This window comes from Passer domesticus, chromosome 1, assembly GCF_036417665.1.
Source record: "Passer domesticus isolate bPasDom1 chromosome 1, bPasDom1.hap1, whole genome shotgun sequence".
Lineage (NCBI taxonomy): Eukaryota > Metazoa > Chordata > Aves > Passeriformes > Passeridae > Passer > Passer domesticus.
The window spans coordinates 150,916,319-150,942,123 of NC_087474.1; the positions used below are offsets into that span (position 1 = coordinate 150,916,319).

At 39.5% G+C, this 25,805-nt stretch overlaps 1 protein-coding gene across 4 annotated transcripts; it reads left to right on the forward strand.

Annotated features, from left to right (window-relative positions):
* On the forward strand, positions 1-25,805 carry LOC135284927 (trigger factor-like). 4 transcript variants are annotated; one of them, XM_064396786.1, is made up of 5 exons: positions 12,414-12,755; positions 14,228-14,374; positions 19,764-19,826; positions 19,907-19,934; positions 20,042-25,805. In XM_064396786.1, exon 5 carries the CDS (start codon positions 20,710-20,712, stop codon positions 21,064-21,066), a length of 357 nt encoding a protein of 118 aa, XP_064252856.1. In that variant the 5' UTR covers positions 12,414-12,755; positions 14,228-14,374; positions 19,764-19,826; positions 19,907-19,934; positions 20,042-20,709; the 3' UTR covers positions 21,067-25,805. The 4 variants fall into 4 exon arrangements, with proteins under 4 accessions (XP_064252861.1, XP_064252848.1, XP_064252839.1 ...); XM_064396791.1 differs by lacking the exons at positions 12,414-12,755; positions 14,228-14,374 and adding an exon at positions 1-40; XM_064396769.1 differs by lacking the exon at positions 19,907-19,934 and having other exon boundaries at positions 12,405-12,755.

Below are 25,805 nucleotides of genomic sequence, written 5' to 3' on the forward strand. Positions count from 1 at the left end.
AGAGAGATGAAGCAAGAGGGGATGGGCAAGTGTGATGAAAGTGAGTACAAGTGAGAGATGTTAGAAGAGGTGAGAAGAATCCTAGGTGGGAGGAGATGATGGAGTGGCCTTGAGCTGGACTCTTGCATGGCCATGGACAGACCCGTGTTTTTCCTGTGACACAGAGACTGCATTTAGGGGGAGGCAATTCCTTGAAGCCAAAAAAAGTGCAGTGAAGCAGTGGTGAGAACAGAGACGGCTGAGGAGGGTGTGGGATGTCCTCTGTCTTCAGAGAAAAGGAAGATCTCTGCTCACGAAACCACTCGGCCCCAGGGGGTGAAATGTGGGAGGGACTGGTGTCCCGAAGTTGAGAGACTGCTGCTTTTGTTGGAACGGGGCATCCTTAAAAAGGGAACCCTAAAAGCAGTCCTGGTCCATGTGCAGTGGTGAGAGCACTGGACATGGAAGGAAGAAGTGCTTCCATGAGGGCAAATGTTCTCCAGGCGGTGCCACGAGTGACGTGGAAAACCAAGAGGTTTCAGCTGTGTTTCTGGGGGAAGCCTATGGTGCAAGGGTAGACTCCTCTCTTCCTGCTGGACTTGAGAGTTGATTATTTGAGGGGTGATGATGGACTCAAAAATTGATTATCTGAGAGATGGTGATGTTGTGGAAATCTGTGGTGTTATTTCATGCTATGGAGGAAAAGGGGGGAGGAGGAGAAATGTATTTGGAGAGTTTTCTGTCTGTCCCTTTTTAGACGCTGTAGTTAATAAAGTTCGTTTCCTTTATTCCTAAGTTGGAGCCTGCTTTGCTCTGTTCCTGGTCACATCTCACAGAATTCACTAGGGCAAGTGTATTTTCAGGGGGGCACTGGCATTGTGCCAGCCTCAAACCATGACACTATCTAAAAAGAGAGTGCAGAGCAGTGACTGAGTATTCTGGACACAGGGCTGGGAGACTGGAAACTCGTTCGACTCTTTGCTTCCATATCAAATCATTCTGGTCTTAAAAGTCATACAGAGCCCTGGACTTCTGGTGCAACCAATAGCCCCACCTCAAAATCCTATAAAATACAGATCTTAACAACTTTGTATCTGTAGTACAGAAATAAAAAAGATATCATCACAAATGAATCAATAAGAAGAATCAGCAAATTCTTGGTCACAACTTTTGTGTTTAATATTAAGAAATCAAAATTAAAATGTTTATGAAGTCATTAGTGGGATGATACTTTCATTTCAATTTTATATTGCCACTTGAGAAGTACACCATTAGTAGGCAGCGAGCTGCTGAAGGAAAAATTAAGGAAACTGTACTGTTCTCTTAACAGCACACAGGGAACATTGGGTTGTTTTGCCTTTAATTTGTTGCATTTCATAAACCCAGCAGTCTGATGTTCTCAAAAAATAGATGAGTGGATTTCCTATCAAATATAAATGGGCAGAAGGAGATTTTCAGATTTATCCACAAGATGTGTGTTCTTATGACACCCAATACTGAGTACTAGAAGCAGGACCAGAGCTACATGAGCCTGTTTATGTCAAATTCCCTTCATTGGTAAGGAAATCTCTAGCAGATTTTGTAGGGTTGGACTTGGACTTGGATCCTCTACAAGTTGATTGCTGTTTCTTGGTGATGGAGAAGGCTGACTACAGTTGAGAAAGTAAAAAAAAAAGCTAATCTGTTGCTGTTGGAGAACTTATAATGCACAAAGCTACATGGAAAATGAAGTTCTCTTATATTCTTCTTGATGTCAGAGATCTTCAGAGACATTGCAAGACAACACTGCTAATATTTCTGTTTTAAAAGTTTTCCATGATGCTTAGAAACCTTGAACATGGAGAACTGGGTAAAAAGACTCAAACTGACTTTTCTATTTTTGGTTTGTACCATTTTTAGTAAACCAGGAATTTGACTCTAGTGAACACTAGCATAATAACTATCAGTGATATCACCTAAGAATTCTGTGTTTGACCAAAGTTTGATATTTTAAAGAAAGAGAAATAAAGAAGTACCAGCCAGATGCATGATCTCAAACCATAGATTTGGACTCTGGATCTTTCACGGCTTGAGAAATTCCTGACGGGAATGTTGGCTGTGAAGAAGCAGGCCAACAGATCCTATTTCAGATTCTGGCTTTTCTTCCTTTAGACCTCTTTAAAGGCACTGTTTAGGGCTTTTTTTTTTTCCTGGGAAAAGACAATTTTTTTTAAGCTAAAACCTTCTGGATGAAAGTCAAGCTGCTGGGTCTCACAGCCATTCCATTAGAAAGCTTATCACAGAGTTTAACAGTGATATTAGCCTAAAACTACTTTTATTCTTTTCACTAAAGAGCAAAGGATTAATCCTGTGGCAGACTCAGAGTTGAAGAAAATGTTAACTATGCCAGTATTCCTACAGGGCTGGCAGATAAACTTTGGTCAGGTATAGTGTAAATACCCTGAAGTCAAGGTTGTTCACAGGCTACTGTAAGATATCTGCAAAGATAAATGGAAAAACAAAGCACTGTTGGGAGTTTTGTCTCATTTTCATGCTCTGATAAAACATGGACCTCCAGCTACAAGTCTTTATTGATTTTAATTAGGTTTTACAGGTAACAGTCAGCTAAGCAGTTGCATCTGTGCTGCATGTCTGAGTAGTACATAATATTGCTTTTGGAGCTCAGATTTATCAGTGTCTATGTGCAAAGTACTAGCCTGGGGCAATCAAGTAAGACTTAAATGCGGAACATACAAGGAAAATAGAAGCTCTCTTCTGTCATAACTTTAACCTGTCACTTGTAGGAAAATGCCAGACTTCCCTCAGCTTCAAGTTTTTATAGTGAATCTTCATCTGAATCCTTGGCAGGCTCTTTCAGAAACAAAATAAGCAATAAAACAGCTACTGCTGAAGTCCTTTCTAGCAGAACTCATATTTCCAGTGGTTGTTTGAAGGTTCTTTCCTCCAGCTGATTCCTTTGTTTCTTCATTTGATATTTCTTTTTTCTTCTCTATTTTTTTCCCCTCTTCCTACATTGGATATCAAGAACGGGCTTTGTTTTCCATTTCTGCTCTTCTCTTTCCTGTTTTGTTTGAACTGAAGCATAGCTTTTCTTGCAAAAGCAGAGTGGGGCAGTGTCTTGGTTTGAAAAACAGGTGTCTCCTAGGGAAGGCAGGAGGCTCTCTTGGAATGGAGAATATAAACCCCCTCCCTCAGAATTATTATAATCTTGAAATTAAGGGGCTCTCAGACAAAAATATATGAGAATAGGAACAACAGTTCATTACTAGTATGTATAACAAGGCAAACAAAACAACGACAACCACAGCATCAACACCAAACAGAGCCAGGATCCCATCCCAGCCTTTTGGCTGCGGCGCTTTCCCCGTTGGTGCAGTTCTGGGCACAGCCAGCAGGGGCGCTGCTGGCTCACGGCGGGCAGGGCGGGCGCGGTGATTCCCCCGCGGCTGCAGGGGGCGCTGTGGCGCGGGCTCGGGGAGTGCGGCAATGGCTGCTTGGCCAAGAAGGAAGGGAAGGGAAGGGAAGGGAAGGGAAGGGAAGGGAAGGGAAGGGAAGGGAAGGGAAGGGAAGGGAAGGGAAGGGAAGGGAAGGGAAGGGAAGGGAAGGGAAGGGAAGGGAAGGGAAGGGAAGGGAAGGGAAGGGAAGGGAAGGGAAGGGAAGGGAAGGGAGGCTTCACTTGGTTTGGAAGGGATGGGATGGAAGAGAGGCTTCACTTCACAAAATCCCCTGGGGATGTCGGTGCCCTAGCAGGACTCTTGGCAGCAGCAGGCTGGAACGGCAGAGATGAGCAGAAGCCCCGGGACGGTGGATGAGATGTATCAGAAACTCTGTGGCCGTATCTGGAACTGTGGGATGTCCCAGCAAGGACAAGGGCAAGGGGAGCAGGCCCAGCAGCAGAGAAAAGGCAGATCCTGGCAGGGTTATAGCACTGGTAGCAAAATTCCTTTCCCCAAGCAGCAGCTCAGCCATCTTCCTCTGAAAGCCGAGAGCGAGTGAGAGCCCCGAGCTGTGCCAGCCCCCCTTCACCTGCCTCTCTTCTTGTGGTATCTCTGTCTCTCTGAGAGAAACTCCCAAAAACCAGAGGAGTGCCACCAGACACCCTCCTTCCCTGGGGACTGACCACTTCCTCCTCCCCCCCCCCCGCCCCAACCATCTCAAGCACCCAGCCATCAGTGCAAGTTTCTTTCAGTGGAAAGAAACCTGATCCCCAAAGGGCAGGACCACAGACCCTGGTCAGTCCAAGTGGAGCTGACCCAGTGCAGCGATTAGCAGCTGGTAGGAAGAAGCTAAAAGATGTGTTTGTGTTTCTGTAATTCCCTTTGCCATAAACTTCTCTTGACTGCACAAGCCTTTGCTATTCTAAATGTTCTTCAGGATGTTCTCTGTCTCCACATATTCTCTTCTAGTTTTCCCTGTTTTGTGAAATACTCAGAGATACCACATGCTGGGTATCAAACTGGTTGCTGCAGTACCCAAGGAGGTTCAGGCAGTGCTCAGGTGGGACCATCCCTCACATCCCAAGTGGTCTCCCAGTCAGACTTTCTAAAGCTGTCAGCACATTCCTTATCTTCTCTGATATCTTCTCCTCCCAAGAAAAGGGCAGCTCTTGTTTGCAGACTCATCACTACTGTGTCTGAACACATGAAGAAATTGCCCTGAAAGACTTGACTCTGTTTAGGCAGAGCAGGTTGGCTGCTGGTAACACAACCTGTAGAGCCATGAGTGGGATTTCTTCTGTGAAAAGTCCTACAAACTGTCATTAGGATTTTAGCACATATAGTGAGTTGTAGTTGTACAGACTATATTTAACAGCAGCACCAGCTTACCAGGATTATTTTTTCTGTTTTTTTTTCCCCCCTATCCTCTGAGTGCTAGATTTCATTATGTTCAGACGTTTACCTGTAATAGAAAACATTAATGGGTTGATTTTTACTCACATAAGGCTACAACTAGGCATTCAGTGCAATAAGCTTCTATGAAATCCCATCTGCTAGAGGGGTAGGGCTTGTACAGAAGTTTTGGTCTAATCTGTTTTGGGCCATGTGCCAGAGAGGCCCTTGCCACAGGTTATGGTGGCACTCTGTTCAAATACTGGGGACTAACTGCCCGTCCCTGTTTTCATATCCCTCTTCCACCAATATATTCACCTTCCATAGACTCTGGGTTTTTCTGGGTGTGGTACACATCTCCATGAGCTCCGAGAATCACAGCATAGTCTGAATTAGAAGGGACCCAGAAGGAACATCAAGTCCAGCTCTTAAGTGAATGGCTCATATGGGTATCAAACTTGCCACCTTGGTGTTATTAGCACCATGCTTTAGCTTTGTGGGTGAAACTGAAAGGCACTGACTTCCCACAGACCCTTTAAATAAGAGTTTATCTGAATTAAATTATGCTAATCTGATTAGTTTTACTCATAGCAACTACTAATTCTGTAGAGCCCTAGGGGTGCTTCTCTGAACCTCTGTAATTTTTCAGAACCTCTGTAATTTTAATGATTTTTTTATGCCTGATAATTACTCAAAAGAGAAAAAAATCTATTGCATGCACATAACAAGGGTGTTCATGGCATCTAATCCCTACACTGCACCTTCTGCTCAAATCCTCAGCTGACTGCACTGACTAAGGCTCTGGAGTTAGGCAGGACAGCCCCATCATTTAGGTTCTTATGCAAGGAATGTTGCCCAAGTCTCAAAAAAATTTCTATATTGAATGAAATATCACTGTATTAGCTAGAAAAATTGTACTTCTCCATCTCAGTCTAGTGGAAAAAGCAGATCTTGGGATCAATTTGTAGAAACTGGTGTTTTCAAATTTATATGCTCATTATTCAGGAAGGAGTTTACCTTATCCTAAAAAAGCCTCACATTCCTTTTTAAGCAGATGAGTTGCACCCCAAGATCATTATTATAGGAACCCAAAAAACTCAGGTAACATCTGCAGAGCAGCTACATAAACATGGGTGAACTGAATCTAATCCCTAATTTCATGTAATGTTTTCTTCCATGGAACAGCAACATTCTCCTGGGAAGAATTATTTTTGTGAAGGTGTCAAGACCAATGCACTTGGTAGCTTTTTTCTAACTCTTTATTTCCAGTACTGACTCCAGGTATAACAGTCTTTTCCCCACTGTTGTCTCTGGGTTCAATGTAACAAACAAATGAGGCTGCAATGTAGGTTGAACCTTTTGCCTTTTACCCCATCAATAGACAGCCATGAGCAAATGAGAGGCATTTCAGTGCACTCTGCAGAGACATCACAGAGCACAAAGTGTTCAGGATACTGAAGGGCAAGGCCAACAAGAAAGTTTTTTCTTGATAGAATTACTTTTGGCAAATTAATAATTTCTATTTCTTTGAGCATTTGACACCAGTGTTGTCAAGACTTCTTGAGGTCAATGTGTCCATGCATGCATTTAAATCTTTTACCATGAAACCAGTAAAAATAATATCTCGGTGGTGAACTTCCTATAAAACAGTACCACTCAATAGCACAGTGTGCTTGCCTTTATGACCCAAAAGTTCAGTGAATTGGATCAGCAAATCCTATCACATCTGACCTTTGGTTTGTCTTCTTTAAATATTAATTTTAAATACTAATATTAATTTTAAATAAATTAATCTTTATTCTTCAGCCAGGCATTCTTAAGAATGGTCATACCAAGGGACGTTTTATATTTAATTTGGATCAAAATCTAGAAGAAACTAGTTCTTTTCTTCCACTTGACTGACAGCAAGTTTGAGTCAGTTTTTAGCCATCAGAGACATTTGTCCACCTTCACTTTGTATTGTGTGTGTTCATAATATTTCTTTAATGCATTAAAACATATTGTAATCCCTAGCTGATCTTTCTCCTCTCATGTACAAAGACACTCAAGCCTTCATGACACTGACTGCTCCTACTACCTTCATTTTCCACAGTGGAATTGCTTTGATGATGCTTCTTTTTCACTGTTCTATGTTTTTATTTTCCCAATGACTCATACTTCAGACTGCACATAAAATATCTTCCCACACTGCATATATGGCTTGTCAAAAGCTATCATTCGTGTCTCTATTAGAACATGCAGTATACCTTTTGATGGCCTTTAATTTTAAAGGTCTGTGTGAAGTTTTCTGACAACTGAAATATAAACATAGGTTTAATGTTGTTTTCTTGGTTGGTTAAACCTTGCTTTTGTAACCTGGTAGACCTTTCAGCTGGTCATGAGACAGCAGGCTGTCTCTGGGGAGAAAATAATAGACTAAATTACAGTTCACTTCCAGATAAATTAACTGCATTTTATTTCGAACAGCAAACCTACATAGTTATTAATCATCATTGTCTGATATCAGGTATATTTTTGAAAGATATGAATGACTTCCAGTTCCTTTGTGTCTTTGCCTTTTCTGTCTCTTAAACACTTCCCTTAAAACTTTGCTGAGATCCTTAGGACCCTTAGAAGGAGAAAGCAGTCATCATGGAAGAAAAATATATCCTACATTTGAATGACTACATAATGCAATGTTTTTTCAAGTAAACATAGATTCTGTCACAGCAGTTTCTGCAATGCCTTACCTGGAGCTTGGTAACTGTACCATATTTATGTTTATTGTCCTTGGCCTAAGAATCAAACCCAGGTATCTTGTACTGTGGCAGAAGACATCAAAATGTTCCCAAAAGAATGAGCAGTGATGGACATCTTCCACTTCTCGAGTCATCCATGGGAGCTGTAGTGGATAATAGGATGCTCAGGCCCCACCTGCTCCCCAGAGTTTCTTTGTCCCTGTCTCCCCACTGGCTGCCAGACCCATTGGCCATGCCAAATTTACATAGTCCCATAGAAGGCGTGTGGCCACTTCAATTTCTTCACAATCACCCACCTGATAGTGGCACTCCTTTGTGGGCTAATCAAAGCCTCAGAGGTTATTTCTAGCTCTGTCTTATTGGGACTGAATGACTTCAACTGTGGAAAAAATAATGGCAGAAATTTTATTTTATGATCACCTCTTTTTTCATTATTCCTTCACAAACTAAAATGGAGATTAAATGATTCTTTACATGAACAGCCATGTGGGGTCCTGAATTATACCAGTGGGCTAAGAAAGGGATCTGAAAAATAATTGTGTTTCAACAGATGGCTTCTGGTGTGTGATTATCAATATACGTAATGTGTGGTTTTTGCAAGGATTGTTTGTCTGGCTCGTCCTGGATGTTTGTGTGTATCAAGCATATCCCAGGTGTCTGCAACTACTATGACTCAAAGGGCAGAGAGCAATAAAAATGTCTTTTTAAGAGCACAGCCACTCCAGACACTAATGGGCATATGAGAGCCTTTGGCAGGCACATCTATCCAGCACTGAGAGCACCAAAAACGAGCGTGGATGTCAAGAGTGGATTTAGCTGCCAGCTACATTTTGCAAGGCCATTCATTCTTGCAAACACCTAAGACTTATAACGTGGTTCCCAGCTGTGCAAGGTAATTAATTACAATAGAACACAAATAATAATCCTTTGCTCTTCACTCACAGTAATTTTCACTTTCTAAAACCTGCATGCACCCAGTTTGTGTAGTTAGTGCAAATGGTGTTTATTATTCAACAATCAGATTTAGATGAAAAAGCAAAACAAACAAACAAGCAGTTTAATTGAAGGGGTGTTAGATGCTGATGTGTCATGCAGAGTAAAAATTCCAGAACAGCCCGTACCAAGCCTGCTAGTACAAATATTAAAATGTCTCTGCACAGGCTGCTTTGAGGCATGGTCAATACAAGGAGGCTAGCCAGGCAGTGAGTGCTCCATGCTGTTTCAGGGAACAACATCAGAAGTTATTAATACCTTAGGTTCCTCAAGGAAAACTCCTCCTCTGAGTCCTGGTGCAGTGGGTGAGTAGTTTTTGAGGTGCCCTCTAGTACCTGTGCTGGCACAACACCAGAGTTTACTGCAAACTAAAGCAAAGTCCCTTTGCAGGGACAGGGAGTCATCAGAAAATGGCAGCCTTACCTCTGCTGGCAACAGATGTTGGCTCTTCAAAATGATCTGTCTGCTTTCTTTGTAGCAGCAGGAGGATAAAGAAACCCACCACTCACCACAGTGCCCAGAAGGGAAAAAAAAACCAAGAAAAATCTCAACCCCTTCCAAATCTGCGGGAGGTGTTTGAGAAAATGAAGTTTACGTGACGCAGAAGACAACTCAAAGCTGAGAAAGGACAACTAAATACAAGATTTATGACTGTACTGAGAGAGGTCATATAGTTACAAGCCTCAGGCATTATGGTTCTGTGTAAAGAATATGGATTGGTCCAAGGAATACCATGGAAGTAGAATAACACAAAGAAAAAGAAAATAAACAAGCACCAAATTGATCATCAAATATTACAGTCTGGATCTGTGCTCATTTTCACATGGCTGAGCAACTCACCATCTCACAGCAGGTTTATTGCCATGTTTCTTTCATCAGGGAGCTGCAGAAAATCTGATCTCCAAAATGTATTTTGCACTGTTTTGTTTTAACAAACAGAAGAAGATTATATGTTTCACTGAGTCAGGATGCAGACTTTACCTTTGTGATGAGGTCCCTACTGCTTCAGCTCTTCATTTCACAGTGTTATCTTATCCAAGGGTTTCTGGGAATCCTGCTGTGAAACTACAAGACCTTCTCTTTGAGCTCTTCCCTGTGTAATTTTTGATAATATAAGAAAAACTGAACTCAAATGCCTCTTCCCTCAGCCAGTGGTGCATCTCCCTTGAATGCTCCCATGCTGTTGCAAAAAGAGTAGTCCTCAAGGGTTTCACCAAGCTTTGGAGCACAATTGAATTCTGAGTGGTTAGGAGCTGATCCAGGGAGGTATCAAAGTCACATGCATGAAATAATCTATAGAGAAACGACAGTATAATAGTTATAAGCCAAACTTTTGAGAAAGTTTGATTTAAAACTCAGGACTGCTATTTGCTTTTCCCTCTAAGCAGACCTTTATTCTGAGACTTTGCAAATATACTTTATAAATACACATTTTAACTCCTGCTATAGGCTGATGCCTTCACTGCAAGTTTCCCCAGGCAACTTTACATATAGTTTCATTATGAAGAGTTCTTCTTATTCACCAACATTTCATGTGTTAGTTCATTGTATAAAACCTCAATAACACTTTGAAATATGGCTTTTTCTTGTGTGGGACAACAGAACCTTATGGAGGTGAAATTATTGCTCGGCTAAGTAAAATTACATAGTTCTCCTTTGTAGTTCCACCAATTGTTTATAGAAAAATACAGCCTCAGTTATTCTGTAAACCTCAATACTCAGCCAGACTGTGATGATATTTGTTTCTCAACAACGATAGAGAAGAATGTTTTCCTCTGTTCCAACATCAATCCAACCTGGCCAACACCTGGAGATTTGGCATGGTTATCTTAAGAAAACTTTTTCTAAAGCACAGCAATATGGAAAGAAGGCATTTATCTATGTGTTGTTATTAGCCTGGATCATATTTTTGTGAATTATGAAGGAAAATAGAAACACAGCTGGCTACACATTGCCCTTTAAATGTCAGGACAGTGTGTGTGCATGTCTGTGTATGTATATATTTATCAAGATTTAAATTTTAATTCTGTGTTGTTTTCTTCCCAGTATGGATTTCAGATAAGTTTATTTTCAATATGCCCAACACACTGTTAGTTTTCAGGAGTTATTTTATTCCAGGATAATTAGCCAGGCACTTAATTGTTTCAGGTTCTCTGAAGAATTTTTCTGGGATTTGCTCTTTGCTTCCCCCACATGTAAAATCAGCTAAATATTTTTCATTGGGAACTTCAGTCTCTGAAACATCTGCTTTGTATTCATCACTGAACATTGTATGCTCCTGGGAGCTTGAGCACTTTATCTGAGCTTTTTGCCAGCTTCCCTAATAACTTCAAAAATATTTGCTTTTTAAGTTTAGCTTAGGATGGGTGACCATTTACCTTCGAGCTTTCATAAACTTCTGTTTGTGAAAGCTTTGTCTTTCTATGCAATGGAGACATTCCATGATGGGTGTTAGAGACACAGTGGTCTTGGAAGGGCTGCTGAGGTCTCTTGCACAACAGGATTTTCAGGTCTGGAATATGGGTTAAGAGCAAATGCTGCAGATGGACATACTCTGCAATCCCAGCCATCAGATCAAGGATTTTAGAGTCTCTGCATTACAAGCTGGCCAGACTGTCAGACCAGAAGCTGGCCTTTTCCACAGTTTTCCATGGAGGAAAATCCCAATATTGTGTGCCAAAGAAAATTCTTTTCCATAAGGCTGAGTACTTGATTTCACTGTAGGAAAAAAAAAAATATCTCCTTAGTCCTTAATCTGACACCTTATCAGTTTTAAACCTTTTATTTGGGAGTTCTCTCAGATCAAGAGTAAATGGTCAGATAGGTATTTTATGATAAAATTGTATGTTTGCTTCCATATGACAAACAAGAAATGTTTGCTGTAAAGGAAAATCACATAATTATTGAGGTTGAAAGGAACATCCAGAGGTCATTTACTGGCCCAATCCACCAGCTCAGGCAACACGAACTAGAGCAGGTTGCCCAGGATCATATCCAGATGGGTTTTGTATATCAGGTTTCTTCAGATGGAAACCACAATAAATAAAGAATTAAAGCTAGAACTTGTTCAATTAGATCAGAATCTAACTCCTTCCTCTTCTGCCAGACCTTCTACACTATTACAAAAGAAAGAAAGAAATAGAATTTCCTCTGTGGATTCATTTAGATGAAGAAACTTGCTTTGCTTTCTGGCTTAAATATTGCTGTTTATGAAAATTGGTGTGGATGTTTAAATTTGTCAAGAGTTTCTGACTCCTATGGGATGAAAATGACTATATAAATGTAAAAGACTTTGTTATTTTAAATAATTTCTTTTCACATGATGGGTGGTTCTGGGGTGTTTTGGTTGTTGTAGAGGTTGTGGTGGTTGTTTGTGACCTGGTATTGCATCTCCCCATAGCACACAAAGATTTATTTCAGAAGAAATTAAATTAGCATCCCCTTCAATTTTCCACTCACACAGTATTTTACATTAGATATATCTACCTAATTTCTTTCTCATCATTATTTTGTGTGGCATGTGGGACTAACATTCTCAGAGAAATTATTTTATTCTGTGTTTTCCCTTGGTTTTGCTAAGTGTCATTCTGAATAGGCTGACAATTCCAAATATTAGACTTTTGCTGTATTTGTCTTAGGGATACACACTGATGCCCTAGTTTCTTTCAAAGAGAGGGAATTGAAGGAACCATAGACATTTTTGCCTGTGAAGAAGTAAACATGTTGTTGGATCATCTGTGTTTTGTCATCCCTGATGCACATTAAGCAGTCGGTGTCCATGCCTGTGCACATGTGCTACAGAGGAAATCTTGCTCATACTTGTTTGCTTTGTCATCCCACCTGGAGAATACTGATATTCTTCTCATTTTCTCTAAAAGCAGAGAAAGGTCTTGCCTATCAGCTGAGCAAAGCAGTTGATGGGACAAATTACCAACTTTTTTTTTTTTCTTAAGGTTCCCCTCTATCTTAAGCCCATTTTCAGTGTTACACATGCTATTTTTAAAATAACACATTTTGTTTATCTACCCTACAGTGCCTGTCTACTGCCCCTTGCAGCAGCTGTGTCATGCCTGGAAGCCCAAGGGGTTGCACTGTTTATATAGTTACTCTGCTGAAATTTTGTGCCAGCATCTGTAGAAAGCAATGAGGTTCTTGGCTTTTTCATCCCAATCCAGGAGCAGTGAAGAAGAGGAATAGAAGTCCAAGACATTTTAAGGTGGTCATAAATGAGTTGCAAAAGTTGATATTTTGGTTGAAAACTAGAGTTTGGATGATTTTTACAACTATTGACAAAATCTATCTTCTGATATGTCCTGTCTTCAATGAGCTTTACACTTCTGCTTATTTTAAAAGCACTAAAAAAGTGCATTTTCTTCCAGATCTTTCTCCTGCAATTTTCAAAGATATCAGATAAGGCAGAAGATAGGTTCTCTTCCAAGAAGTTGGAGAGGTTCAGTTTTAGTAGTAATATAAATACCAGGATAGAATGAGTTTTATGTCTGGTGGTCTGGGGAGATTAAAAAAAAAAGAAGGGATTGACAGAGAATTGTTACTCTTTCACAGTGTATACATGGGGGCTGTGGTTGGCTTTTCATTTCTTTTTCAAGCACTATTGTTATTTTAGTTTGGAGATGAATTGTGATGTTTGGGAAGGTTCACATGAGCTCTTCTCTGTCTATAAGGGTATCAGAGCTAGTGACATAGAAAGAAACAAAATCAGTATTAGGGACTAATCTTTGGAGGAAAGAATATGTGCAGAACCTGTAAGCACCTCTAGCAAAATTTACAAAACAGGTAATTTTTTGCTAGATTCCTTTATGCTAGATTCCTTTTAATAGGCTGCAGTTTGTGTAACTTGTCAGATTATTTTGGCAGGAATTTCTTTGCAGGAAATCAGAAAATGCTGTTTTGCTGAATTCAAAACATTCTGTGATGACTTGGCTTTTGCTAGATTTGATTTTTATTATATTAGTATTACTATGCAAGCATTAAACAATTTTATTTGTTTAGACCTTTTTCAGACAGTTCACATTTCTAATGAAACAGGAAATATCCTTCATATACAGGTCAGAAGAATCCTAACTGTTTTTCTCTTTAAGAGTTGTTTCTAAGGAAGAAAAACATTTTTATCCACCAGATATGACATTTAATTTGACAATATTAAATACACCAATCTTATATAAAAATTAAATGTAAAAAATATCACTTTTTAACACTACATTTTTGATCAGGCAGTAGTATTATCCATCTGTTGTGGAGCTCTTTAAAATACTTAAGAAGAAGTTTTGCCATCAGATGAAGGGTAGTAATGTCAAATTATCTCAGTGTGAGTACAGTCTTCAGGAGAATTTAGGTTCCAAAATGCTGGTTTTGGTAGCTGAACTCTGATCAAGTGAAATTTCTTGAATCTGCATTTTCAAGACAAAAAAGATACCTTTATTTCCTCTTGTGAGGAATATTCCAGGAGCAACACCTCAACTGAGGTGAATATTGGACACCCACCGGTGTCATTATTATAACAGGAGATTTGACAGCTATGATTTACATATATATCTGATGGTTACAGTCCTCCTGAAAAAAAAAAAAAAGCCAACAAAAACCAAACTATGGAAATGAAGTCTGAAATTTGGAAAATGTGTAATGGTGTGTGGGTGGGTTGTAGTAATTCCTGAATATGCTGTTCTCTAGGTCTTTTTATGGATCAGAATTGGCTGTGACATGCTATTGTCAAATACACTCCAGAGGAGCTGGTCTGCACACACTGATGGAAAGAATAAATGGAGATGTGTTACTGGTAAAAAGTGTTTGTTGATCTGCAGAATTTGCTCCTTATAGGTAAGTTAAGGGAAAAAGAAAAATGCTAAGTGCCATCCAGGAAGGGTCTTCCCTGGGAGATGTGAACCATGGTATCATCAGAGCTACAGACCAGAAGTCAAGAGCTCTTTGAAGGACTCACTAGAAGTCCTGAAGCCTTTGAGCACAGCAGTTAGTGAGGATATGGGTCTGGTTCCATGTTCCAAATTCTTTTTAAAAACAGTGTCCAGGGCAGTGCACTTTATGTCACATACATTATACAAAATAAGTAGGTGTGTCCCTGCTTTCTTTGAGTTCTCAAAAGAACATGAAAGTCATAGTGGAAAATACATAAGATCAAAAGAGTACTTGCTGCTATTAATTCACTAAAATTATACTTTTCATAGGCCCTTTCCTTGTCAATCGCTTTACATAGGCTGGCATAGACTATGAAACATTCAATGGAGACATAACAGGTTTAGAGAGCTTTTCTAGAGCTGTTTGTGAATGCTGGGGGGAATACATTTGGTTTTGGTTAAATTTACCTAAAAAAGAGGAAGAAGAGGTGCAGTGCTCGGTAGTGCCAGATCAGGCTGTCACAGGCCAACCTGAGCTTGCATTTAGGGGGAATCCTCCAACATTGGATCTAAACAAATGTCTGCCACCTTGCTATCATTACTGCTCAGAAAACCAAGCCAGTTTCTCTGTGGCTGCTTGAGGCTAGTTAAGGCTTATTAATGTGTTTATGTTGGTTGCTGATGTCCTTCTGGTTTGCCCTCTGAGAAAATGAGTCCAAAACCTGCCATCTTTGAAGGATGGTTGCAACAGAACAACAATTCACCTACTCATGTGAAAAGCTTGAAAAATGTGGTGATCTGGATTTGCTTATGTAAGGTATTATGTATACTAAATAAACTGGTGTCTTGTGGGTAAAATTTATTTTGTCACTCTGCATCAACTTCATGCTTTATAAAAGAATTTGAGAAGGAGTAAAACCAGGAGAAATGTACAGCCCTTTTTATCTTTATTTAAAAAGTTACTCTCAAATTGAAACTCTGTCTCTTGATTCTCATTCTAAATCATCTTTTTATTCTGCTTTTAAAATTTCATATTCCTTTTAATAGTGAAAAACAATTGTTTTGAAAACTTGTAAGGAAACTATCTTTAAAATGAAAATCTGTCTGGAATCACTGCTGAACAGACACTCTTCTTATAAGGGCTTGACTGTAGAACTATTTCAAAAAATTAGCATTTTTGACACTATTTTAACTTTTGTACTACACACTGTTAAGGAACTTCAATTTAATGCCATGATGGAGAACACCTACATAAATTTTCTTAAAACCTAAATAACTAATAACAATATTTATGAAAAATATGCTTTTGGTGCTGTCAGTAGAATAGAAATTAAAGATAAATGGCTCAGTAAGTGTCAGCATGGTAAGAAATGCAAAATCCCAAAAATTTCTTAATGATGAACTTAATGGCAAGGCTGGATCCAAACACCAATGCAGGGGAGGAGCCTGGTACACTGAAGTGCTAAAGAATCATTTAAAACAGGAAAATCCAACATTCTGTAATTTTTTAACTGTATTTCTCCACTCATCACCTGCATGCCAGCGCCTGGATTGTCTCTGAGCAGTGATAGCACATTCTGAAATCTGTTCCTGCTTCAGACCATGGCACCTAGGACCTTTCACAAGAAATCAAGAAGGCTCTGCTATGTCTGTAGCATTTTCTCTTGCTTACCTGGATTGGACCATTCAGTCTACATGATGATACCCTAAAGTGCTTTCTCTGGGTCTTGATGAGGTGATAATTTCACTGTCTTTTTGTTGTTTAAAGACCTCAGCCTAGAGGACCATGAACTTTAAGGCTGAATGCTGCTTGACTGTTTTGTCATCAGAAATTACTATTAGGATCTGCTTATGTTATTCACTGTCATCATCAATGAGATCCACTTTGTTCTGGTTATAAAAGCCCAAATGATAAATCTCAGTGGCTCTCTGAGTTGGTAAACTCTAATAGAACAATATGCCAATAGCATGACTGAAAAACAGAACAGTGTGGTTAAACTACTTCAGTTGTTTCATTTGCCTCCATGAATGTGGTAATATTGAAAAAGTATGCTATAATCGCTGATTCTTATTGTTTGTTTTTCTGACAGTTTCACAAAGTAGAAGGTTTTCATTCATTGCACATTTATTAGTGAAGGCTTGAAACCTTGTGCAAGCTACCTGGCACGTGATTATCTGTTCGCCTTTTGTCTAAAAAATCATCCTGCCACTTATTCTATGAAATCACAAGTTATCATCAATCTGACACAAAAATTTGAGCTGATCACTCCCATTTAGACTGCTCTAATCTCCAAACTGCAGGAGCACATGCAGTCAGAATGGATTTGGGGCATCACACAGAGGTCTCTTCTCAGGCGAAGAAGGGTGAAGACAGTGAGGCAGGACAGCAATAGTACTGACTGGTGCAGCTGAGGTTTCAATCAAGCAAAGAAACAAAGTTGATGACATCTCTTGGGATTCTGATTGCTCTTTTTCTGACACTCAGTTATCAAGATTTTGATGCAGGAAAACTTGCTACATTTCTCTACCCTGCTTTCTGTAATAGATGTTCATGACTGTATAAAATGACATGCAGATCAGCGCAGGGATGTAATAATGTGGAGATTAGGGTCATCACATTCCTGATACTAGAGACTGAGGAGGGACAGGAAATCTGATATCTCCTTTTTTTTTAATGAAATCACTTTTGAAAATTATGCTTATAGTCTTATTGGGCCTCCCTGGAGGATCACAAAGATTACAGGAAAGCATAAAAATAATTTCTTACACTTCCTACACTCTGTGCTCAGATGTTCCAAGATTACAAATGTCTGGAGCTTTTTATTGTTAGCAGTGGACACAGATGTCTTGGGTAGCAGATTAATAGACCCAGGATTAATAGACCCAGCTTCCTCCCCAAATTGCTCACAACTTCTACAGATAATGAAAAGGATGCACTATTATTCTAATTTTGCATATGGGTACATGAGGCAGTTTGCAATTATATAACCTTCCAAAGTAGTTCTGTGACAGAGATAGGAAAGTTAAAAATTCCATTCACAAGAATTTTATTAGTAGGATAATAACACAGATATGCAAATACAACCAAAAATCCCTTCATTGGTTCACAACTTGACTTAGGACTTTCTGAATTTCAAGAATATTTATGGCAAGAGCAACTGAAAAATAATCATGTTTTTAAGAAAAAGCCCTGGTACTCAGGAACCCTTGGATTCCAAATTCCAGCCCTGGTTTGCAACTCCTACGTCTTTCTTCTCTTCTAGATTTTCACTTACACTTTGTATTTGCCTCACAGCAATTTCAAGGATGGGAGGAGGGGGAAATGTCATAGAAGTTATTCATGCTAATATGCTTTCTGCCATATGTTTAACAAAAATCTCCTATGCAGTGTTCTCTGTGGAACATTATTCCTGAATATTTTGCAGTGGATTTTTAAAATACATATATGGTGCTAAAGTCAGTCTAATCCTGCCAACAAGTCTGGGGAAATAGATAGTTTCTTCCTACAGGAATACATTCATAATCTTGAAAGTTGTAGACTAATGACACACCTCCATCCTGACACCATGGAAACCTTTATTGTATGTTCATGACTAGTGGCCTGCCATGCAAACAAGAGTGACAAAGATTCGGTTCATGAGTCTATTAAACCTTCTTCCTTGATTTCCCCTCTGCTAAGCGTGATGTCAGAATTTCTAAGCACTTTGTAATGGTTCCAAAGTAAATCTCTTTGAGCTTTCAAGCACAGCAGCATTCAAGAGCTTGTCCAGTCACAGAATTTTTTGGGCCTATCTACCTACGTTGGATTAGTTTGAAAGCCTTTCCAAAACTGGCAGTCTTTGTAAAAATACTTCATAGGTATTCTTTTAATTAGCCTCTTCCTAGCAAATGCAGAATAAACCCTGAACACCTGTCAATTTTACCAATACTCCTGACTGAATAATGACATTAATATTTGTGTCTCTTGACACTCAAAAAATTCCAGCCCCTTTTACAGTGAGTGTTAAACACAAACCCCCCAATCCATAGTCCATTCCAGTCAAAGGGAAAAGAGTAACAAAAAAAAGTGGAAATGGGAAGATAGCTTGGGTTTCATAATCATAATTCCTTAAATACTTTTAGATATATTTGGTATATATGACAGTTTCTGTGCAATGCTTCAAGGTTGACACTATTTATCTCTCTTACTCTTTTCCAGTTTAATATGTATATAGTCACATGCCCCCACTTGATGTCTTAAATATGGGGTTTCTGGGTACGTGAACACATGAGTTAATCTGTTTGTCCATATACCATTTTCCTAAAATCTACTGAGCCTTGGCTGTTAACTGCTGTCTGAAGGTGATAGGAGGTATCCAGCTAAAATTTGAAAAGCGTCCCATAAAGTTTTTTTTCCTGATAGTCAGTCTTTCTTCCTTTCCAAATCCCAGTCTCTAACTCCAAACCTATCGCCTGACATTCCACAACAACCAATCTGTCCTAAAATCATTTGAAGTCATCCCAGCCTCTGTATCCTCTCCTCTTCTCCTTTTTTTTCAACCAGTCCATGGTCAAAGCAACAGGTGACACATATCTCCACTGTCTCCAGACACTCCTCCTTGCTTCCTGTACCCTGCATTCTTGTCACACCATTTTGGAGTACACTGAGTTTATAAAAAACCAATTCATAAGAATCACCTATCTAAGTTTTTATTTCCTGAGGTCCATAGATTTTATTTTCTCACATAGAGAGGTCTTGTCTTTTAAGGTCTTGTTCTGAGCTGTTCTTGACAGCTGTGCACCACAACAATCCATTATAGTGGATTAGTAAAAACGTGGGTGTTAAAGTGTAGGTACTGCTGCCTATCTCTTGTCCCCAGCAAGCCTTTTCTGTTGAAAGACAAGCTGAATTAACATTCAGGCAACGCAGTCGACTTGTACAAATGCAAAGTTAGATAGAGAATTCTGACTGTAGGATTCTCGGGCACCCATCTGTGCAGTCCTTGGAATAAGTCATTGTGTTAGCATCTGGTTCCTCTGGGATTCTCTGAGCCTCATTGGCTTGCCGTCGGTCTCATCTTGGTCATCTCATTCTGCATTCTCTTGGTCCTTGTGGGCATTCTTCTCATTGAGAGTTTTCTCTCCCTGTTGTGTCCCCTCATTTGTCATGCCCTGTGTCACAGGTGTCTGTGTATTTGGGCTGGAGCTGCTCTGCCCTACTGCAGAGCCTGGTGTAGGTGTAATAGGAAAAGTTCTGGACACTTGAAATTTGTAATGTAGGGTGTAGTTGGACTCCAGATGGGATTTGTAGATTGACACAAGATGTCTGGAGCTGTTATCTTGCAGCACTGACTTTTGTCCTAACATTCTTTCAGATGCAGCCAGATGAAATCCGTGGCAGACCGCCCCATCCCGGGTGAAGAAGTTCCCCTGAGAAGGTCAGTCTCCATTTGTCTTTGCAGGGCAAGCGTAAATGATGACTTTGTGTTACAGCATTGTTCTTTTTCTTTATTTTTAGGCAGTAAAGCCGGATATCAGCAATCAAGGTAAGTGGGCAGGGCGAGCAGTAACCAATGGATGGAAGCAGTTGTTATTGCTCAGGTGTCAATTTTTGGTGCAACTCTAAGCATCCACTGTTGTTTTTCTATTTTAGGTGGTCCACTTGCAAGATGATGACAGTGATGAAGTTGAGGAAGTCGACAATGACAAAGTGGACAACATCATCGAGGATGATGAAGTCGAAGTCGATGAGGATGACAATGATGACAATGATGAAGAGGTCCGCAGTGACGAAGTCCATGACGTTGACGATTACAAAGTTGAAGTCAATGAAGAAGACAATGACAAAGTTGAGGAGGACAATGACAATGATGATGAATACCATGATGACGATGAGGTCTGCAAAGTTGATGACAACAAAGATGAGGACAACGATGAAGATGAGGATGACAACAAAGAAGATGAGGATGATGAAGACAACAACGGTGAAGAATTTACCAGGACAATGAAATAAATGGGAACAATGATGATGACAACGATGCTGATGATGAAGTTGAGGAGCTGAGGTCCATGACAACAATGTTGATGACAATGAATCCATGATGATGACGAATTGACAAGATCTGCTAAGTTGACGATGACAAAGATGAGGACAACAACAAAGAAGGTGGTGACGACAAACACAATGATGCCGACAAGTAGACGAGGATGATGAATCGATGAGGATGAGGATGACGATGCAGTCGAGGACAACAATGCCCATGACAATGATGTTGACGACAACAAATCGATGAGGACGAAGATGAAGTCAATGACAAGTCAATGATGACAACGATGACGAAGACAACGATGATGGCGAAAACAATGATGAATCGACTGCGATGTCGAATAGACTGCAACAAGGAGCCTGATGATGATGAAGATGACAAAGACGACAAAGAAGTCAGAGACTACAAAGTCAGTGATGACAACAAAGTCCTTGATGACAAAGACGATGATGAAGTCCACAACAATGACGATGATGATGAAGTCAGGAAGATGATGACAAGGATGACGAGAAAGATGGCAATGATGTTGATAACGGCAAAGATGAGGATGACGGTGAAGAAGACAACAATGAAAATGACAATGAAGTCAATGAAGGCAGCGCTGATGACAGTGATAACGATGAAACGATGATGAATTGATGATGACAATGAATCATCAACGACAATGAATTTCATGAAAACAATGAGCATAATGATGATGAAGACTACAAAGATGATGACAAAGTTGACAACTACAAAGTCGTCGACAATGACAAAGTCCTTGATGACAATGAAGATGACAAAGTCCACAATGATGATGACAAAATTGATGACGAGGAGGAAGATGAAATTTTAGTGTTAGGTTACAGCTTCTGAAGGAGAAGAAGCAAAATATTTAAATATTGGAGTACTGAGGAAAGGAAAAGGATCACACATTTCTTGGAGAGACTATGGAGGAGAGCTGAGAGTCTGACGGATTTTATAAATGGAAAGAATCAAAGTAACGGTTGGCTGTGCATTGAAGGGAAGGATCTGGGTGAGGTGCTCCAGAATAGTCAGTATTTTGAACTACAAAGCATGACAAAATGAGTTCTGGGGGCAGCTGGAGCTAATTGCCTATTTCTCTTTCACAGTCTCTGGTGGTCCTTGATGCTTCAAAACTTGTAAATTTAGGATTAGGAGAGAGAAGGGACACATTTGTCATTACGTTTTGTGCAGCACGAAAAATAAAACCTGCTCATGTTGGTTGTTGTGATGGGATCATTCAAAGTTCTGAGGAAAGTTTCCAAAAAGAGAGGATAGCAGCAATTTAAAGAGAGAAAGAAAGATCAGAATCTATTGTTGGGTTAAAAGTAGACCCTCACTCTAAAATGATTGATGACATAGAGTAATGTCCAAGCATTTCTATTCCCTTCAGGAACAGGCTTTTAGTGCAGTCTGGAGATCATAAGATGGATGAAAATTTGGTTGGAGTCAGGTTTGGGAAAAGAAAGTTAAACTTATCTGTGGTGGTGGTGAGTGTGGTATAACCTAGAAAGATGAATGTACTGGAAAGAGCACTGGTGCTGATATTCTTTTATTTTGTTTAATTACTCCATGGTGACTGTACAGCTTTTTAAATACCAGAGCTTAAGGGTTAATAAAGGGTAATGTTTCAACAGGAATGATTAGAACTGGATTGAAGGAAATGCCAAAAATATTTTGTGGTAATACTACAGAATTAGTACTCCTGAGTATTACATAGGAGTTAAGTTGAATGCAAGTTGTTAATTAAATTATATATTTATATGTTATATAAGAAAAATATTATTAATGGTCTTTTTGAGATAATGGCTTATTTTTGGTTCCTTTAGCTGTGCCTGAGAAGTACAGTAGGATTCAGGTTAGAGTAGTGGAAATGAGGGAGGTAAATACTAAAAGTATGGCTGTATATTGCAGACAGTGCTTTCAAAAGAGCCAATTTTTATATTTTTCAGGTTATGCCTTGTGATTGCAAAGTAGCCATAGCCAGGTTAGTGTTAATTTTCAAAAAATCGGACTAGATAATTATTGTACTGATTTCAGACCTTCAAAGTAAAATAATTTAAAATCACCTTAGCTAGCTGTATTGGGGTTTTGTGGACAGATTTTGGTAGTGGAGGGGTCTACCAGGATGGCTCCTGTGAGAAACTGCCAGAAACTCCTCCCATGTCTGACAGAACCACTCCCTGGTGGCTCCAAGGTGGACATGCTTCTGGTCAAGGCTGGTCAAGTTAGAAATTGTGGAAACACCTCTGTGATAATGTATTTAAAAGGAACTTTAAAAAGAAAAGCTACTGCACAGCTGTAATTGTGACCAGGGAAGAGCAAAGAGAGGCACCCAGGTCAATGCAGAAGGAGAGGGAGGATATGCTGCAATCACCAGAGTTGAGTTTCCTCTGCAGACTGTGGTGAAAGCCATGTTGAAGACCGTGGTGAGGCAGCTGTGCCTCTGCAGCCCCTGGAGGTCCATGGTATGGAGAGATCCACCTGCAGCCCATGGAGGAGACACACAGAGAGCAGGACCACCCTGGAGCAGCCTGTCCTTGTGGGACTACACTCCATGGAAGAGTGATCCACACTGCAGCAGTCTGGGGGGGACTCTTGCCATTAGCAATCAGAAAGCGAGGAAGAGATACAAATTTTGTGGTACTGTTTCTAAACTAGAGAAATAAAACTAGTATATGAACCAAATGGCTCCAATTTTTCTCCAACTAGACGGTAAGGCTGAAAAGTAAGCAGTGAACAGAGTTAAAATTAGGGCTATAATTAGTATAAAACAAATGGGAAGGAAAATATTTTATAAGTGTATAGTGGACTGTATGTAGAAAAAAATAAAACCAGTTCTGCTTTTACATAATAGAGAATATTGTTATAACCTTTTATCTTCAGGGCTTGACTGTCAACTTTTAATGTCACTTTTGACAGCCATATTTGACAGTGCTATGGGTTGGTTTAAGGTGGAGATAAAAATGGAGATGTAAGAATCCTTACATTTTGTGTAAACCACTAATGTAAAACAAAGTTTTGAATTGTACAGGTGAAAGCTTCTTTCCTGTTGTCTCAGGTTTGGTTACCATGAGAAGAGCTTGGGTTACAGTTAGATTTTCAGTCAGCTTTAGGAGTGGTCTAGCTTTAGGGGTTTCTTGGATGAACAAATGAAAATGACAGGATTTTAAAGAGGGACCATAGTTACTTCTTTTAGTCTCTGCAGCTGATGGAACTGGGTTACAGAGCAGAATATGGGAGAGGGAAGAAAAGAATCATCTTATTTATGGTATAGAAATGAAAACTGAATTTTAAGATTATTGTACCAATATTTTCTACTTTTATTTTATACATGACCATCAGTTATAGTACTACTGGAACTCATTTTAACCATATGCATTAAAAAAAGAGGGCAGGAAGAAGTTTATGTTTTATATTATTTTTAAGATATTGCCAGAATAAAATCAACCCTGAGCAGTGGCTATCTTTGTTATTTCTAGAAGATTTTGACAGCCATGACTAGGGCAAGATTAGACTAAAAGATGTAATTATTGTTAAGCACATGAGAGAAAGAAATAATGAGAAACAGTTTCCTCCATTTTTCTGTCCTCAGATCAGAAGAGTGTTGATGCTTTTACACACATCCTTATGAAGGAAAAAGAGCTCAAACAAGTTTTTAGGCAAGATTCTTTCTCCCTCCCATACTTATTATGCTTCAATTGCAACTAATTATGTCTTCCAATACCCATCCACAGGCCTCTAAAAATAAGTGACCTTGTAGCTCTTGATTTTTGAACTGAAGTTCACAAGACTCTCATGGGCTTGAAAGGGTTCTAGAGCAAGTTGAAATTACAACTAATTCTTTAACTTCTCTTATGAACATGATTACAATTCCTACAAGGAACACTAGGATGCTCATTGAGCTACATTTAAGGACAGCTGTGACATAAGCTTTGGGAAGATGACAGATACTGTCACACTGGGGGAAATTACATTAAGTGTGGGATTCAATGTACATTAAGACACCCATGTTTCGGTATCTCAAGGGTTTAATTTAGTTATTTGTGCATGCTGTCTGAGCTCTTGCTGTAGCCAGTGGAAGTGTGGGGAGTCTGGTTGGTGGAGTCCCACAGATGTTCGCACCAACATGTGCTTCATTACAGTGAACAAAATCACTCCAGAGGCACCAGTGACTGGAATAACTAATGGCTCAAATCACTTCCCTAAGAACAGAAATTACCCATCATTGGAGACATGTTTAAAAAAAGACTGGATGTGGCACTCAATGCCATGGTACAATTGATGAGGTGTTAGGCCATAGGTTGGACTTGATGATCTCAAAGGTCTTTTTCAACCTCATTCATTCTGTGATTCTGTGTGATTCTGTGAGATAAAGGCATTTTATTTGCCAGAAGCGACAGGTCCCACAGACTGTGTGTTATATCTGCCCATCTCACCTGTAGGACTTGGCTAGTCTTAAGCATTAAAAATGGCATCAGATACCTGTATTTAGGGAGTTGGCATTCAGTTTAGTTCTGAATTCATTAGACATGGAGACTGGACAGTCATATTCAGGCTCTTAAATTTAAGTGTCCTAATCGGGAGTTCAGACCCACACAAAAGGGAGTTGTTTGAATGGACAGAAGTTCTGGAGTGCTGTTCAGGGGGTTTTAGATACCTGGCCTCCAGCTACTGTACTCTGCAGACCCAGTTTCATCTTTCTCAGAAGTAAACAGGCCTATCAGGTCCCTTATCACAGGAGAAGGACCTGCAGATACTTGTGAATTAGGCAACTGAAGTATGACATAAGCGTCCAACTATTTTTGATGCTGTTCTTTGAGATAAATCTCTTAGGATTTTGCTGCCTTGTCACAAATGTTTCTATATTCTAAAACAGAGAAATTCTAGAAGTATGGTTCTTGTTCAGAAATAAAGTATATTTGGGTAATTTAAAGATATTAAAAAAATTACATGGTTGAAAAATTATATACCTGAAAAGTATTGCACTATAGGAAATCTGGAATTGTTAACATTCTAAAGAAACTCAAATGTACATGCTATGAAAATACACAAATAAGGCATCTATACTAGCATGCTTTTGTCTTGCTTTCAATAGCATTTTCAAAGTTTTCAATCAGCTGGCAAAAGGATATGTTTTGTGACATAGATACAAGCATCCCTGAAAAATCATGGAAAAAATTGTGAGAGACCTCAGGAGCTCATCTACTCCAACCATGCACTCAAAGAAGGACTGACTTCTAAAAAGAAAGATGGATTTAAAATGTGGTAAGTTTGTTCAGGAACATGTCAGAGGACTCAGCAGGGACTATGAGGTGTTTTCTCAGGACAGAAAAGTGCAGTCCTTTCACTTGGGTGGGGGTAAGA

Bases quoted from the DNA above. Each gene is read 5' to 3' on its own strand.
- LOC135284927 (XM_064396778.1), top strand. From the start codon at position 19,774: ATGAAATCCGTGGCAGACCGCCCCATCCCGGGTGAAGAAGTTCCCCTG. The intron at 19,827-20,041 runs GTCAGTCTCCAT...TTTCTATTTTAG, and splicing joins GAAGAAGTTCCCCTGAGAAG to GTGGTCCACTTGCAAGATGA.